We start from the raw sequence: 12,861 nt of genomic DNA, 5'->3' as shown, positions 1-12,861 counted from the left end.
TCATTGCCCTTCTTTGGACTCTCTACAGCACCTCAATGTCTTTCTTGTAGTGCGGGGCCCAAAACTGAACACAGTATTCAAGGTGTGGCCTCACCAGTGCCGAGTACAGGGGGACGATCACTTCCCTTGCCCTGCTGGCCACACTATTTCTGATACAAGCCAGGATGCTGTTGGCCGCCTTGGCCACCTGGGCACACTGCTGGCTCATATTCAGCCGACTATCGACTAACACCCCCAGGTTCTTTTTCACCAGGCAGCTTTCCAGTCACTCTTTCCCAAGCCTGTACCATTGCATGGGGTTGTTGTGCCCCAGCGGCAGGACTCGACACTTGGCCATGTTGAAGCTCATAGAGTTGGCCTCGGCCCATTGATTCAGCCTGTCCAGATCCCTCTGCAGAGCCTTCCTACCCTCCAGGAGATCAACACTCCCGCCCAACTTGGTGTCCTCTGCAAACTTACTGAGGGTGCACTCTATCCCCTCACCCAGATCGTTGATAAAGAGAACTGGCCCCAATACTGAGCCCTGGGGAACACCACTTGTGACTGGCTGCCAACTGGATTTAACTCCATTCACCACAACTCTTTGGACCTGGCCATCCAGCCAATATTTTACCCAGCAAAGTGTACGCCCATCCAAGCCATGAGCAGTTAGTTTCTCCAGAAGAATGCTGTGGGAAATGGTGTCAAAGGCTTCACTAAAGTCTAGGTAGACAACATCCACAGCCTTTCCCTCATCCAGTAAGCAGGTCATCTTGTCACAGAAGGAGATCAGGTTAGTCAAGCAGGACCTGCCTTTCATAAACCCATGCTGACTGGGCCTGATTGACTGGTTGTCTTGTATGTGCTGCGTGATGGCACTCAAGATGATCTGCTCCATAACCTTCCCCGGCACCAAGGTCAGACTGACAGGCCTGTAGTTCCCCAGATACTCCTTCTGGTCCTTCTTGTAGATGGGCATCACTTTTGCTACCTTCCAGTCAACTGGGACCTTCCCGGTTAGCCAGGACTGCTGATAAATGATGGAAAGTGGCTTGGTGAGCATTTCCACCAGCACTTTCAGTACCCTTGGGTGGATCCCATCCAGCCCCATAGATTTGTGTGTGTCTAAGTGGTGTAGCAGGTCGCTAACCATTTCCTCTTGGATTCTGGGGTCTTCATTCTGCTCCCTGTCCCTGTCTTTCAGCTCAGGGGGCTGGGTACCCGGAGAACAACCGGTCTTACTACTGAAGACTGAGGCAAAGAAGGCATTAAGCACCTCAGCCTTTTCCTCAGCCTTTGTCACTATGTTTCCCCCTGCATCCAATAAACGATGGAGATTCTCCTTGGCCCTCCTCTTGTGGCTAATGTATTTATAATAACATTTTTTATTGTCTTTTATGGCAGTAGCCAGATTAAGTTCTAGCTGGGCTTTGGCCCTTCTAATTTTCTCCCTGCACAGCCTCATGACATCTTTGTAGTCCTCCTGACTGGTCTGCACCTCCTTCCAAAGGTCATAAACTCTCCTTTTTTTCCTGAGTTCCAGCCAAAGCTCTCAGTTCAGACAGGCCAGTCTTCTTCCTCACCAGCTTGTCTTTCAGCACATGGGGACAGCCTGCTCCTGCGCCTTTAAGATTTCTTTCTTTCTTGAAGAGTGTCCAGCCTTCCTGGACTCCTTTTCCCTTCAGGACTGCCTCCCAAGGGACTCTCTCAACCAGGCTCCTAAACAGGCCAAAGTCTGCCCTCTGGAAGTCCAAGGCAGCAGTTCTGCTGACCCCCTTCCTTACTTCTCCAGGAACTGAAAACTGTATCATTTCGTGATCGCTGTGCCCAAGACGGCCTCTAACCGTCACAGTGATGTGATCATCACTGACAGTCCTTCTCTGTTTGCAAACAAGAGGTCCAGTGGGGTGCCTTCCCTAGCTGGGTCACTCACCAAAATGTAAACATCTACATGTTTATTCATGCATAATTGCATCAGAGAAATAAAGCAGTACTTCACAACATTTATCAAATATGTCAGCGATGTGAAAGGCATACCTAAGTCACACTTTTTCGTTCTATTCTACTATGTCATAAATTATGCCATGGATTACAGCATGAACAAAATAATACAGTGTGCAAAACCCTACCAGTTATTTTGTCATTATTGCCATGTTTTCAGTCTGAAATTAAGTGATCATTCCAAATGAACAAATGCTAAGAAAAACTCAAATAAATAATTTCATAATGAGAGATCATATGATGATGAAAGACAGTTAAGCAACTGGCAGGAAACAATGACTTGCTCTGTGAGCACCCTGTATGTCAGGTTAGTGAAAAAAAATAAACCACGCCAAAGAATTTCTCTGAATCTATCAAGCAGGAAAGATGCCAGCTGGAACACTCATAGTACACTGAAGTACATATGGTCCTTGGTCTTACGATGGAAATTGTCCTGTGTATAAAGAAAAGCAACAATCTCTGAAGAAAAACAGTGTTTCTCAAAACAGGGACTCCAGTAGTATTCTAATATGGAAAATATTTCATTAATATAATCCAGTCTTGGAAATACAATGTCTGATGTAGCTGTCACTACACAGCAGTAGTCTTCCTTCAAATCAGATACCTCTGTCTGTTATTGCTGAGTAAGTGAATACTCTGAGGATAAATCTACTTCTGAGACTACACAAACAGAACTTCTGATATTTTATCATAAGGACTCTACAAAAGCAAAGTCCTTCTTTCTGGGAAGGACACCAGTGACTCGGCCAATGAATATATCCCATCTATGTGAAATATGCACTCTAAAGCACAAGTCACAAAAAATGGTTACACCTAGCTCTAAGCATTAGACTAGCTTCTGGTATACATCACTGCTGCAGTTAGGGAGCCAGGAATCTAACAGAAAGTTCAACAGAATAAAAGCACCTGCAAAAGAACAGAAGTTCGACATCACTAATGTTACCTAGAGATCAGTTAATGTCAATTGGCTTCAATACTGTGTTATAAAAGGCCACACTAGAGCTTTTAACACTAGCACTGGCCTGCAAAGCTGTTGCTCAATGAGATATGATACAACTTTTGCCACTGTTCTTGTAAATTGGATGAAGCATCAGCCATATTAAAATCAGCTAGACTATCCAAGCAGGAAATTTCTTAAACACCTCAGTCTTGACTGGGAGTTAGAGATGAGCTTGGACAGTATGGTAGAGACTTAAACTGTTTTTACGCAGCCATCAGGTTGTCATCTTTGTATGTACGATTCTGTATGGAGTGCTCTCACGATAATTATCAACACATTAATACAAGGTTTGCAGGGAGAGGTTAATAACTTTTATTGGAATTGCTCACCTATTCAAAAGAAAATAAGATTTTTACATATAAGCCTTTCTTTAGGCTTTCTCCTTCAGAAATTCAGCCTCAGACCCTCTTACTATCACTATTTTGACAATAAAAATATTTCTACAATATGTAAAAAGCTATACACAAATATAGCCGTTTCTGCAATACGGCTTACTTAAATGGTGTCTTGTCACTTGAGGCTAATGTCAAACATACTGTTTAGGAAAGGTAACATGGCTCTGGCCTGTAATTCAGAGCAAATTCAGTGACTTATTTTCCTTCATTTGCATAAATCAGGAAGTTATTAAAATACCTACAATGCCCAATGGGTGATTCTGTTTCATGCTCGCAAAGATCTCATGACTCTTACAAGAAGATATGGAAGGCTATTACAGGAGCAGCACTGAACTTGTGAAATTGCATTGAGATTAAGGGAGGGTGAAAGGTGGATAAAGGTAAATACACTTAAGTATATTGGTGAAAACCTATTGTTGTTAATCACTAAATTAATGCTGTTTTCCCTTCCATTTCCCTTGCTAGAATCACACTTAGTAAAATTGTCCTAATAGGAATGGTGACTATGCAGAAGAAGAAAACAATGCGTATGTGCTTACCTGAAATACCCTTTTTTTTTTTGTCAAAAGTTCCACTGAGTGACCCACCTTGGACTAATTAGTTTTATGCTGTCAGCCAACTTCAGATTATTACACCCTCTGAGGCCGACAAGTTCAAATGAAGGGCACACCATGTCACAAATTCTTTTAATCAGACTCTTCAGGGAGTATGGACCACCTTTCACAGGAAAATATACAAAATGCTGACCGCTCCGCCTTTACCCCCTCCCCCCGCTTTCTTTTTTCTGTCAGACAATGTTCCCTTTTCAAGTTCTAATAGCACAAATACAATGTAAAAGAGAACAGCAGTTTGATCATACTTCAGCCAGGAATTAATATTACCTTGACATATAACTATAGTGTTTCATTTTGACAGAAGATTGAAGTGCCTTTTTCCTCCTACCCTTCAAAGCACATCTGCTTTTCAACCCAAATTATTTTTTGAAAGGAGAAAATTAAGTATGTTGAAATAAGGGGACCTCTTAAGCCTTTTGGGTTTGGTTTGGTTTTTTTTTTTTTAGTAATTTTCTTAAGGTCTTAGGCTATAACATACTGCAAAACTGGACTTATTAACTATGAACCATACAGGACTTTGAAAAAACCTCATGTAAACTATTGTCTTTCTCCCATGTATCTGTACCTGAAAATTAGGGTTAGGATTGGGATATGGAAGCCAAGCAGAACGAGAGTTTTCCTGGTATTTGAAGGGTCCATTAAAGGCCTGAGTTATGGCACTCAGGTTGAAAACACAAACTGCTGAGGCTGCTATGCTGTTCCTGCAAAAGAAATATAAACATTAACTTAAGTAACAACATTAAGAAGTCCATTTACTGAAAAATAAATTAAAAAGGCAATAACTCTCCAATCCTTCAAGTAATTAACAAAGCAGACATGATCAGCCAGAAGATGATATCTCAAGAAAATGATATATGATGTGCTGATTTAGGCACAGACATTGGATTTAAAATTCTTGTCAGCCTTGCCAAGTTGCTGATGTGGGAGAAATCCAGAATTTCCTACCTCCTCTTGCTGCTCTAATACCACAAGGCTATGGTTCCACACATAATCACATGCATTCGGAAACACCTTTCTTCTAGTTACGAAGTTCAGGATGAGATTATTCTCAGGGTTCATTAACATTTCTCCTATACAACCAGTGGCAGCATGACAGAGGTAAGGATTTTCAATGTATGGTATATGTCTCTAGACCCTGTGGAACCTCTGGGCAAGACACCTCCACAAAAATCCTGTCTTCCAAGAGATGCTGTATAGCAATAAGAATGCAAGTTCCAGAAACACATCAAGAGAAAACAACTTGGACTGCACACTTTACAAGATATTCTGTTAGAGGAATAAACAGAAATGAACAGCAGCCAGGAAAAACATGCAATCTCCTGTTCTTGTCTTGAAAATGTGATATACATGACAATAAAGTAGTTCTGCACAGTGTAAAGAATATAATCCAGTGACTATGAGACCTTGTAATACGGAAAACTGCATTGTTCTTTTCCACAATTTGAGATAAAGGGATAGATAATGAAGGTGGCAGTTGCACAAATTTTCATTGCAGGTAAAACTGTGGACAATTGATCTGCACAACACTCTTTTTTTTCTTTTTTCTTTTTTTTCTTTTTTTAAACTTAGCTTGTAATTCACACAAGGCTTAAGAAAGCCTACTATAGAAACTCCAAAATGATGGAAAGAAAAAATAACCCCAGGGGATCAAATCTACCAACAACTGAAAAAAAGAGTTAGGATATATGGATTTAATAGCAGGACAAAAGAGCAATTTGTTTTCTTATGCTTGTCAGTCTTATTTCAAAGAAACCCCAGAACTTGAAGTTTCACGCTAACAATTTCTGCAGAATCAATTATCATTAGATTCTATAATTCCTTGCCTATATAAACCATGACTAAATGCAGCTTACTAATATTTTAACCATACCAATGTCTTCTTGCATTTCTTGAAGTCCTTAAAGGACATTACACTCATGCTTATAGATTTTCAGGTAGTCTGAAAGAAACAAAATCAACCTCATTATGAAGCAGTGGCTATAGTGGACTTAATAGTATAGGTTTTGCTATTACTCAGTCTTTATTGACAGAAATGCTTCAGTTTTTTCCCCACAGGAATATTAAAGTATATTCACAGTATATTAAAAAAAGCATTAGGGTACAATAAAATGATTGCAATTCTGAAGATATTGAGATTGAAGATTGCTGAATGTGGTTCAGTAATATCTGATGCTGTTACATCAACAGAAAGGAATATGTTGTTCCCCCTCATAGGAAACCCTGGCGCTTCTCCACCATCAAGTTGCAGGGCTGAAAGGTAGATCATATGAGTTGTGCAGATATCTGTGAACAGGTATTCAGCATGGGGAAGTAATCCTAACTCTACAACATTTCAACAATGTCCAAAAATGTAGTTACAATATTTGATGGCAGGAACAAATATAATTTAAATGGAGCTATCAAAAAAACACCCTCAAGCAGTTGTAATTAATTCATTTTTCAATAGTCCATCTCTGTTGGGCAAGGCAGAATGCTAAGCCATTGGGAAAGAAGGAAGTAGCAGCAAGGTTTCAAATAGTCTACTTTCATGTGGCAAAGGTAGTCTTACATTAGCAAGTCCATTTTCAGAAGAGCCAGGGTGTGCTGATGGCAGCTCTATCATCTTTACTCAGCTTCAGAAAGCGTGGAATTTGTAGCACAGGAAACTCCATCATTCCCTTAATTGTCAGGACAGCCCTTCTGAGAGAAGAGCATCATTCCCCTCCCATGGCCAAAGTCCTGTGGATTTTCTGGAGCGGAATTCCTCCGCTCAGGCTTTCCGTGGCAGGAGCGTGTCAAGCTATTTTGACTTCTCATGAAAGATCACGTTGAACAGTGTATGAGCGTGCCACCTGAGAAATACCTGTCTCTTAAGATTCAAACTAGCTAGTAAAACAGACCAATGCAATTAAAATTACTGATGGAAAGAGCATCAAATTTTCTTATGCCCAGTAGTCCCAAAGTCTCTACTGTTCTATTTTAAAAAGCAGCATTCAGATTCACTACATTACTCCATTGCAGGAACAGGGCTAAGCCCATCATCTGATGTCACAAGTCAGGAATCGTCCCAGCCTGCTGCAAGCAGCTCCTCACAGCCTGACCTGCCAGGAAAGGGCTGTACCAAAAGCATGAAAACTAGCTTAAGCTCAAATTCATGCTCACTGCCTAAAATACTTAGGGATCACAATTTGCTGGCATTAATTTGTGACTGTATCCACCTGGTTAATGGATATTTATAGAAGGTAGGTATCCAGAGGTTTACAGTAGTAGTAACGGGCACTGATCTACATTTTAGGTGCCCAAATACCTTTTAAAATTCTAGGCAAAACTGACTTACACATCAAGACACTGCAAGCAGGTAAGAGAATCAGAAACCAAAATCTGAAACTGTTCCAGTCGTCTGAACATTGGGCTGCACAGCCATAACACACAGGCTGCTCTCACCGAGCAACATATGAACTCCAGTTATCACGTTTAAAGTAATAAAGGACATTTCTGAGATGAATGTCTCTTTTTCTTTTTTTCCCCCAAGAGTTAAGCAACTCTTGATATCAAGCTCAGAGTCTAGGGAGCTTTTACATCCATCTGATATTTTACTATTTAACAAATTTTAATTTTTAAGACCAAACTGTACATTTTTTAATTTTACCTTGTTGATACAACAGGTTCAGTTAAAATTAGATTAACTTCTTGGTTTGATCCTCAAACTCACATAAGTATATGTTAGGACTAATTTAAAATACGTAAAAGCACCTCTTGTGCTCTTTTGGGTAAGGTAAGCTCTTCCTGACATGGTCAAATTACATCATGTCAAATTCATGATCACGTCACATTACAATTCTCAATTACTTATTTCATAAATACATAATGTATTTATGTATTAAAATAGTGCGCAAAATAAAAAATAATGTCTTTATAAGAATGTATGAAAAAGATGACTGAATAGTTAACACAACTGGCTCACTGCTGTAAGGAAACATTAAGAATTCTTCCTTCTTTCATATGCCTTCAGCAATTCACGTGAGAAGCATTTGGAACTGACACTTGTTCAAAAGAGGACAGTGGATTGGGCAAAACAGTAGTTTGAATTTATGATGTTTACTTGGCATACACAGAATAGAGCAGCTCAGAATCTTTAGTTTTCACTGTCACAATTAGCAAGAAAATAAAATATATAATGGCATTTACTTACACATTAGTGGTAAAAATCCCATAGATCAAGTCCAGTTCAGGGAGGAAGAAAGTGCTCTGTAGTTCATTATAGTAAAATGGAATTTCTCCAGGGCGAGAGCAGTTCAGCCGAGCTTTCATGAATGTAGTCCAGGTATCCTCCAGTACGAACTTGCCACCAATATCATTTTTGCACACCCGAGCAGCACGAGAGAAGACTGTTTTCCCACAGTCATGTTCCACCGCATTCTCCCGGAAGAAGAAGTACGTAAAGTTCCCAATGTCATAAGATGACACAAAATTTGGCTCTGAAAAAAACACAAGAAAAGATTATCTATCGCCTTCTTGTGATATATGCACTCATATTAACATGGAAGTTGGATTTATCTTCAAGCATTAGATTTAGAAAAACATGCCTTTTACTATCCTTGTAGGGATCTGGCCCCATGACATCTGAGCAGGCCAGCTCACGTCCAGCCAGGATTATGAGCTACATGAACATGGCTAGACAGACTCTGCTCTGGGAGTCTATCACACACAACTGTGCTGGGCAGCCCTGGCCCAGCTCACTGTATTGTACTGTCAAAAGCATCACTGAGTTTTTCTTCTCCACATATGGGCATAGTGCATTCTTACAATGTAATTGCTTTATCTGTTGTGTTAACTCTGTTTCTGATTTGCCACCATACCACTACTCCAGACTAGTAGAATAACGGAGGGTAACAGAGTGTGAATAAGAATGTGCCCAGAGGCTGTAATGAAAAGAAAGAGAACTCTACGCAAGAGCATTTGATGGTACAATAACCACATTTCAGCCCCATTTCACTTAAAGCTTTTGATATAATTACAGTATTTTTTTCTTTTTTCTTTTTTTTAAAAAAAACCCCAAAAACTATTTAAAACCGATCAAAGAAACCCATGGTGACGCAGAAGAAATTAGAGAATATATTAAGAAATGATCTAGAAAACAACAGATGGCAAAATTTCTTAAAAGAACAAAAAGGAAACAGTGGATACCAAAGACAATAAACATGTGGCCCATTTCCCATAAGGATTACTAACACTGAGGAGAGTCCATGACCTTAAGAGAGACTGACAACCTGATGAGTTCTTAAAGGAAAGACAAATTTGATACACAGATTTGTGGAGAAGAGCCCTCCTTCAGTAAGGAACCATTATAGAACACTGGTACTCTTGAGATACAAGCAAAATTTTTGTTTTCATTCCCAAATTTTATTCTAAAGTGGAAAAACAAAGAAACAAACAAAACTGCGTTAAAAACATCTATTGTGAGGAAACACTCCAAAGAAATTTAATAGGTGAACATTTCTTGACAGCACTACTGTATTGAAAAAAGCTGCTGTAATTGAATCTAAGCATTTTGCAGGAACATCTCAAACCTGTCAAAACTTTTGAGGGGAACTATAAAGGCAAGCAAGCTGGCACTTCCATGCAGCAGTCCCAACTCTGCCAGACAACTGTCCTCCAAAGACGGCCCAGCTTCCAGCTTACGTGACCTCTTGTGCTGCTTCCCCCTCTATCTGCTGTGCTAAGAGTCTCTAGGGCAGGTTTTTTGGCAGCAATGGTCATCAGCTGCCTAGGATATCTGAAACTGAGGAGATACGATAGCTCTCTCACTCCTCCCTGTAACTTTCACTTGTTATCGTATTAAGCTCTTCCTTGGAACTAGTCTGTGACACAACACATTTTCCCGACACTCAGATCTGCACAGGTGTTTTGCTGGAAGATAGAAACCAAACACTTTTGAGGAGAACTTGTCGGTATCCTGAGCTCTCATAAGTTACATAGTACCAGTACATTTGTGTCTTTAAAACAAAAAAAGAAAGGCAAAATAAAGTAGTTTGACAGGGCTTGTGATAGCAGTAAAGGTAAAATTGGATTGACAATATACAAAGAGCTAAACTTAATGTAATGTAATGTAATGTAAACATAATGTTTTCCCTATTAGAACCTCATATCTTCATTCCACATGTGTGTAAAACTTCCATTACCATAGGGATTTTGCTTCAAAGGCTTCAAAAATCTTTAAACTTCATTATTAGAGTTTACAGATTTGTAGAAATAATTCTTAGTTGCTCATGAGCTTTCATTCTTAAAAGATAATGTGTAACACTGTTACACATTTACACACTAAACACTTAAATCGGAGAAAGCTGAAAAAAAGACCTTACTTTTTAACTTTGTTAATCTTTTTTTACTCTAAAAATGTGCCTGTTTGCTGAATAGGTAACAGGGTAGAATAATATATAAGATTTAATAACAAGTATTAATGCTAAGATGATAAAAATATGTGGCTAAAACAATCACAAAATTGTATACTATCACATTCTAGACAGGTTAGACAGTTTTGGCAGGCATCAAATATTAAACATATATCCAGAGATACTTGCATGCAAAGTTTTTTTTCTTATTATATAGCCCAATTATGTTTCATTCATTCTCAATACACATCAATGTTTTCAGCTCTATGGAACAAAATTGCATTTATTTAACTAAAGCGTACTAGAAATGAAATCTTTTCAGGAATACCAGGCTAACTAAAAAAAAAAAACAAACCAGAACCCACTGTCCCTCATTATCCAACTTCAATTTATAGCCATACCACGCAGTCATTATTTCTCTTGATCTGTAATGTACTTTCTTCCCTCACTCTACGCAATACCCTTTCAGATTGTTGTTATACTCATGGAAGGAACTATTGTCTGTGGAGGAAAGAAAAAGCATTCACTAGTCTGAGTGCAACTTGGGCTACTTGTTCGCTGTACTAAGGTTAGGTCTTAAAGCAATATCCACTAAAGGCAGACATTAAGAAAAAGAAACCACCTGAAATAGCATGAAAATTAAATTTTTCCAACTATGCGTTTGACTTTTTGTAGCCTACAACCCTGCTTGCTCTTCGAAATTATCTCAAAAATATCTCAATTGATGTAAAAAGATTCTACTTATTGTGCAAATACTCAATAACAATTTGATATACCCACAAAAACATCCTGTAAAACCATTAAACACAGAAGCCCTGCCTTGCAATGAGGCCTGATGATGCTTCTTCTCACTGGAGGCCAACTGATATAAAAAGGTCTCTACATTGGCACAATAGGATCTCACTGCAGAGCCAAAAACACTACTGGAAGCACTCAGAGTGTGGAGAATAATGAATTACAGATAAAATCTTCATGAACTGCAAGAATAAAAATCATATGAAATGCATTCAGAATGTTTTTAGGGTTCTTGAAAAATCCATGTCAATCTTTCAAGAGACAATATTTTAAAGTTGCACTGATAATCATAATACATGTATAAATAAAAACTAGTACTCATATTTCATGGATTCAAAACTGAGAAACAATATACGCATCTGCAAACACCCATGCATATACTCACTGATTGTGAACTGATGAAAGTATGACCTGCTGTTGAAACTTATGAAAACATTCTTTATTTGCATGAAATGTAATAATCTCAGAGCTACCTCAGGGAATTCTGTGGATATGGAAGGTTTATCATGTCAGACTTTATTTATTTCATTTTCTCTTTGGGAAAAGTGAACTGAATCACTTCAAAGCTTCAAAGAAAAAAGGAGATTCCCACCTAGGAAAAATTAGTTCATATGTTCCAAATATTGTGCTGTGAACTGCTATTTGTTGACATGGAGGTCTCCCCATAGACGTTTTTAATGCAGCAAATGAAGTGACTCTCTTGTTTCCTGCTGAATTTGCAAATAGCTCTGGAAGGGTAAACGCATCTCATTTGTGAATTATTAGATCACCACAACAAGTGCAAGGATTCTGGTATGTGACAGGATACAGCTAGGATGGAACAACATGACAATGTCAACCTGTAATAATGTCACAAGTATTGTATATGACCTTTATAGGTTTTTACCTATTCAATTTATGGATGTGTCAGGCTGACTAGTCTTTCCCAAATTAAATGTAACCAATGGAACAAGGAAAGCAAGAAAATCAGTTTGTCAATGTGACACGACAAAGATCTCCAGCGTACAACATGGAGCAGTGCTACACAGATACACAAGCCCATGCACTGAAAGCATTAGGTGGCTAGTTAGTGCTGCCCCTGGGCAAACACACTGTAGTGTGCTGTTTGTAGTGTGCTGTTTGTAGCGTGCTGTTTCTGAAGTTTGCTTAACTCAGCACAAAGCCTGGGAATCTCTACAGCTTCCTTCATAAAGCAGCATGACTGTCCTGCAAGGATGTTTCCCCACAGACTACTCTAAGTTATTGCAAAAAAGATGACTGAACCATAGGGGCAAAAGGGTTCTGGGACAGGAATTAGCAGGGCTCATTCGGAGAGCTTTAAACTAGATTCGAAGGGGGATGGGGAAGTAGCTGGGCTTGCACCACTGGGGCAACGCTCTAGTGTTGAGGTAGACCAGGAGGCCTCCCATCCCCCTGGGGTGAAATCGATGTGCTCAGCTCGCTCCCTGAAATGCCTGTACACCAATGCACGCAGCATGGGGAATAAACAGGAGGAGTTAGAAATCCGTGTTTGGTCAGGGGGCTATGATCTAGTGGCAATTACAGAGACTTGGTAAGACACTTCGCATGACTGGAATGTGGTCATGGATGGCTATGTCCTGTTCAGGAAAGACAAGCCACTAAGGAGAGGTGGTGGAGTTGCTCTTTATGTGAGTGAGCAGCTAGAATGTATTGAGTTCTGTCCAGGGGCGGATCAGGAGCGAGTT

General features: G+C 39.5%; 1 protein-coding gene across 2 annotated transcripts in view; it reads right to left on the bottom strand.

Moving 5' to 3' along the window:
• SEMA5A (semaphorin 5A) overlaps positions 1 to 12,861 on the bottom strand; it is a 361,263-nt gene that overhangs the window by 130,525 nt on the left and 217,877 nt on the right. For both annotated transcript variants that reach the window (XM_068396639.1, XM_068396640.1), the window contains exons 9-10: positions 8,161 to 8,446; positions 4,555 to 4,690 (exon numbers count right to left, since the gene is read on the bottom strand). In XM_068396639.1, the coding sequence (XP_068252740.1) occupies positions 4,555 to 4,690; positions 8,161 to 8,446 (422 nt within the window). The remainder of the gene's footprint in view (positions 1 to 4,554; positions 4,691 to 8,160; positions 8,447 to 12,861) is intronic.

The sequence above is a fragment of the Nyctibius grandis genome, chromosome 3 (assembly GCF_013368605.1).
Source record: "Nyctibius grandis isolate bNycGra1 chromosome 3, bNycGra1.pri, whole genome shotgun sequence".
Taxonomy (NCBI): domain Eukaryota; kingdom Metazoa; phylum Chordata; class Aves; order Nyctibiiformes; family Nyctibiidae; genus Nyctibius; species Nyctibius grandis.
The sequence above is the reverse complement of the archived record's forward strand: the minus strand, read 5'-3'. Positions and strand labels throughout refer to the sequence as shown.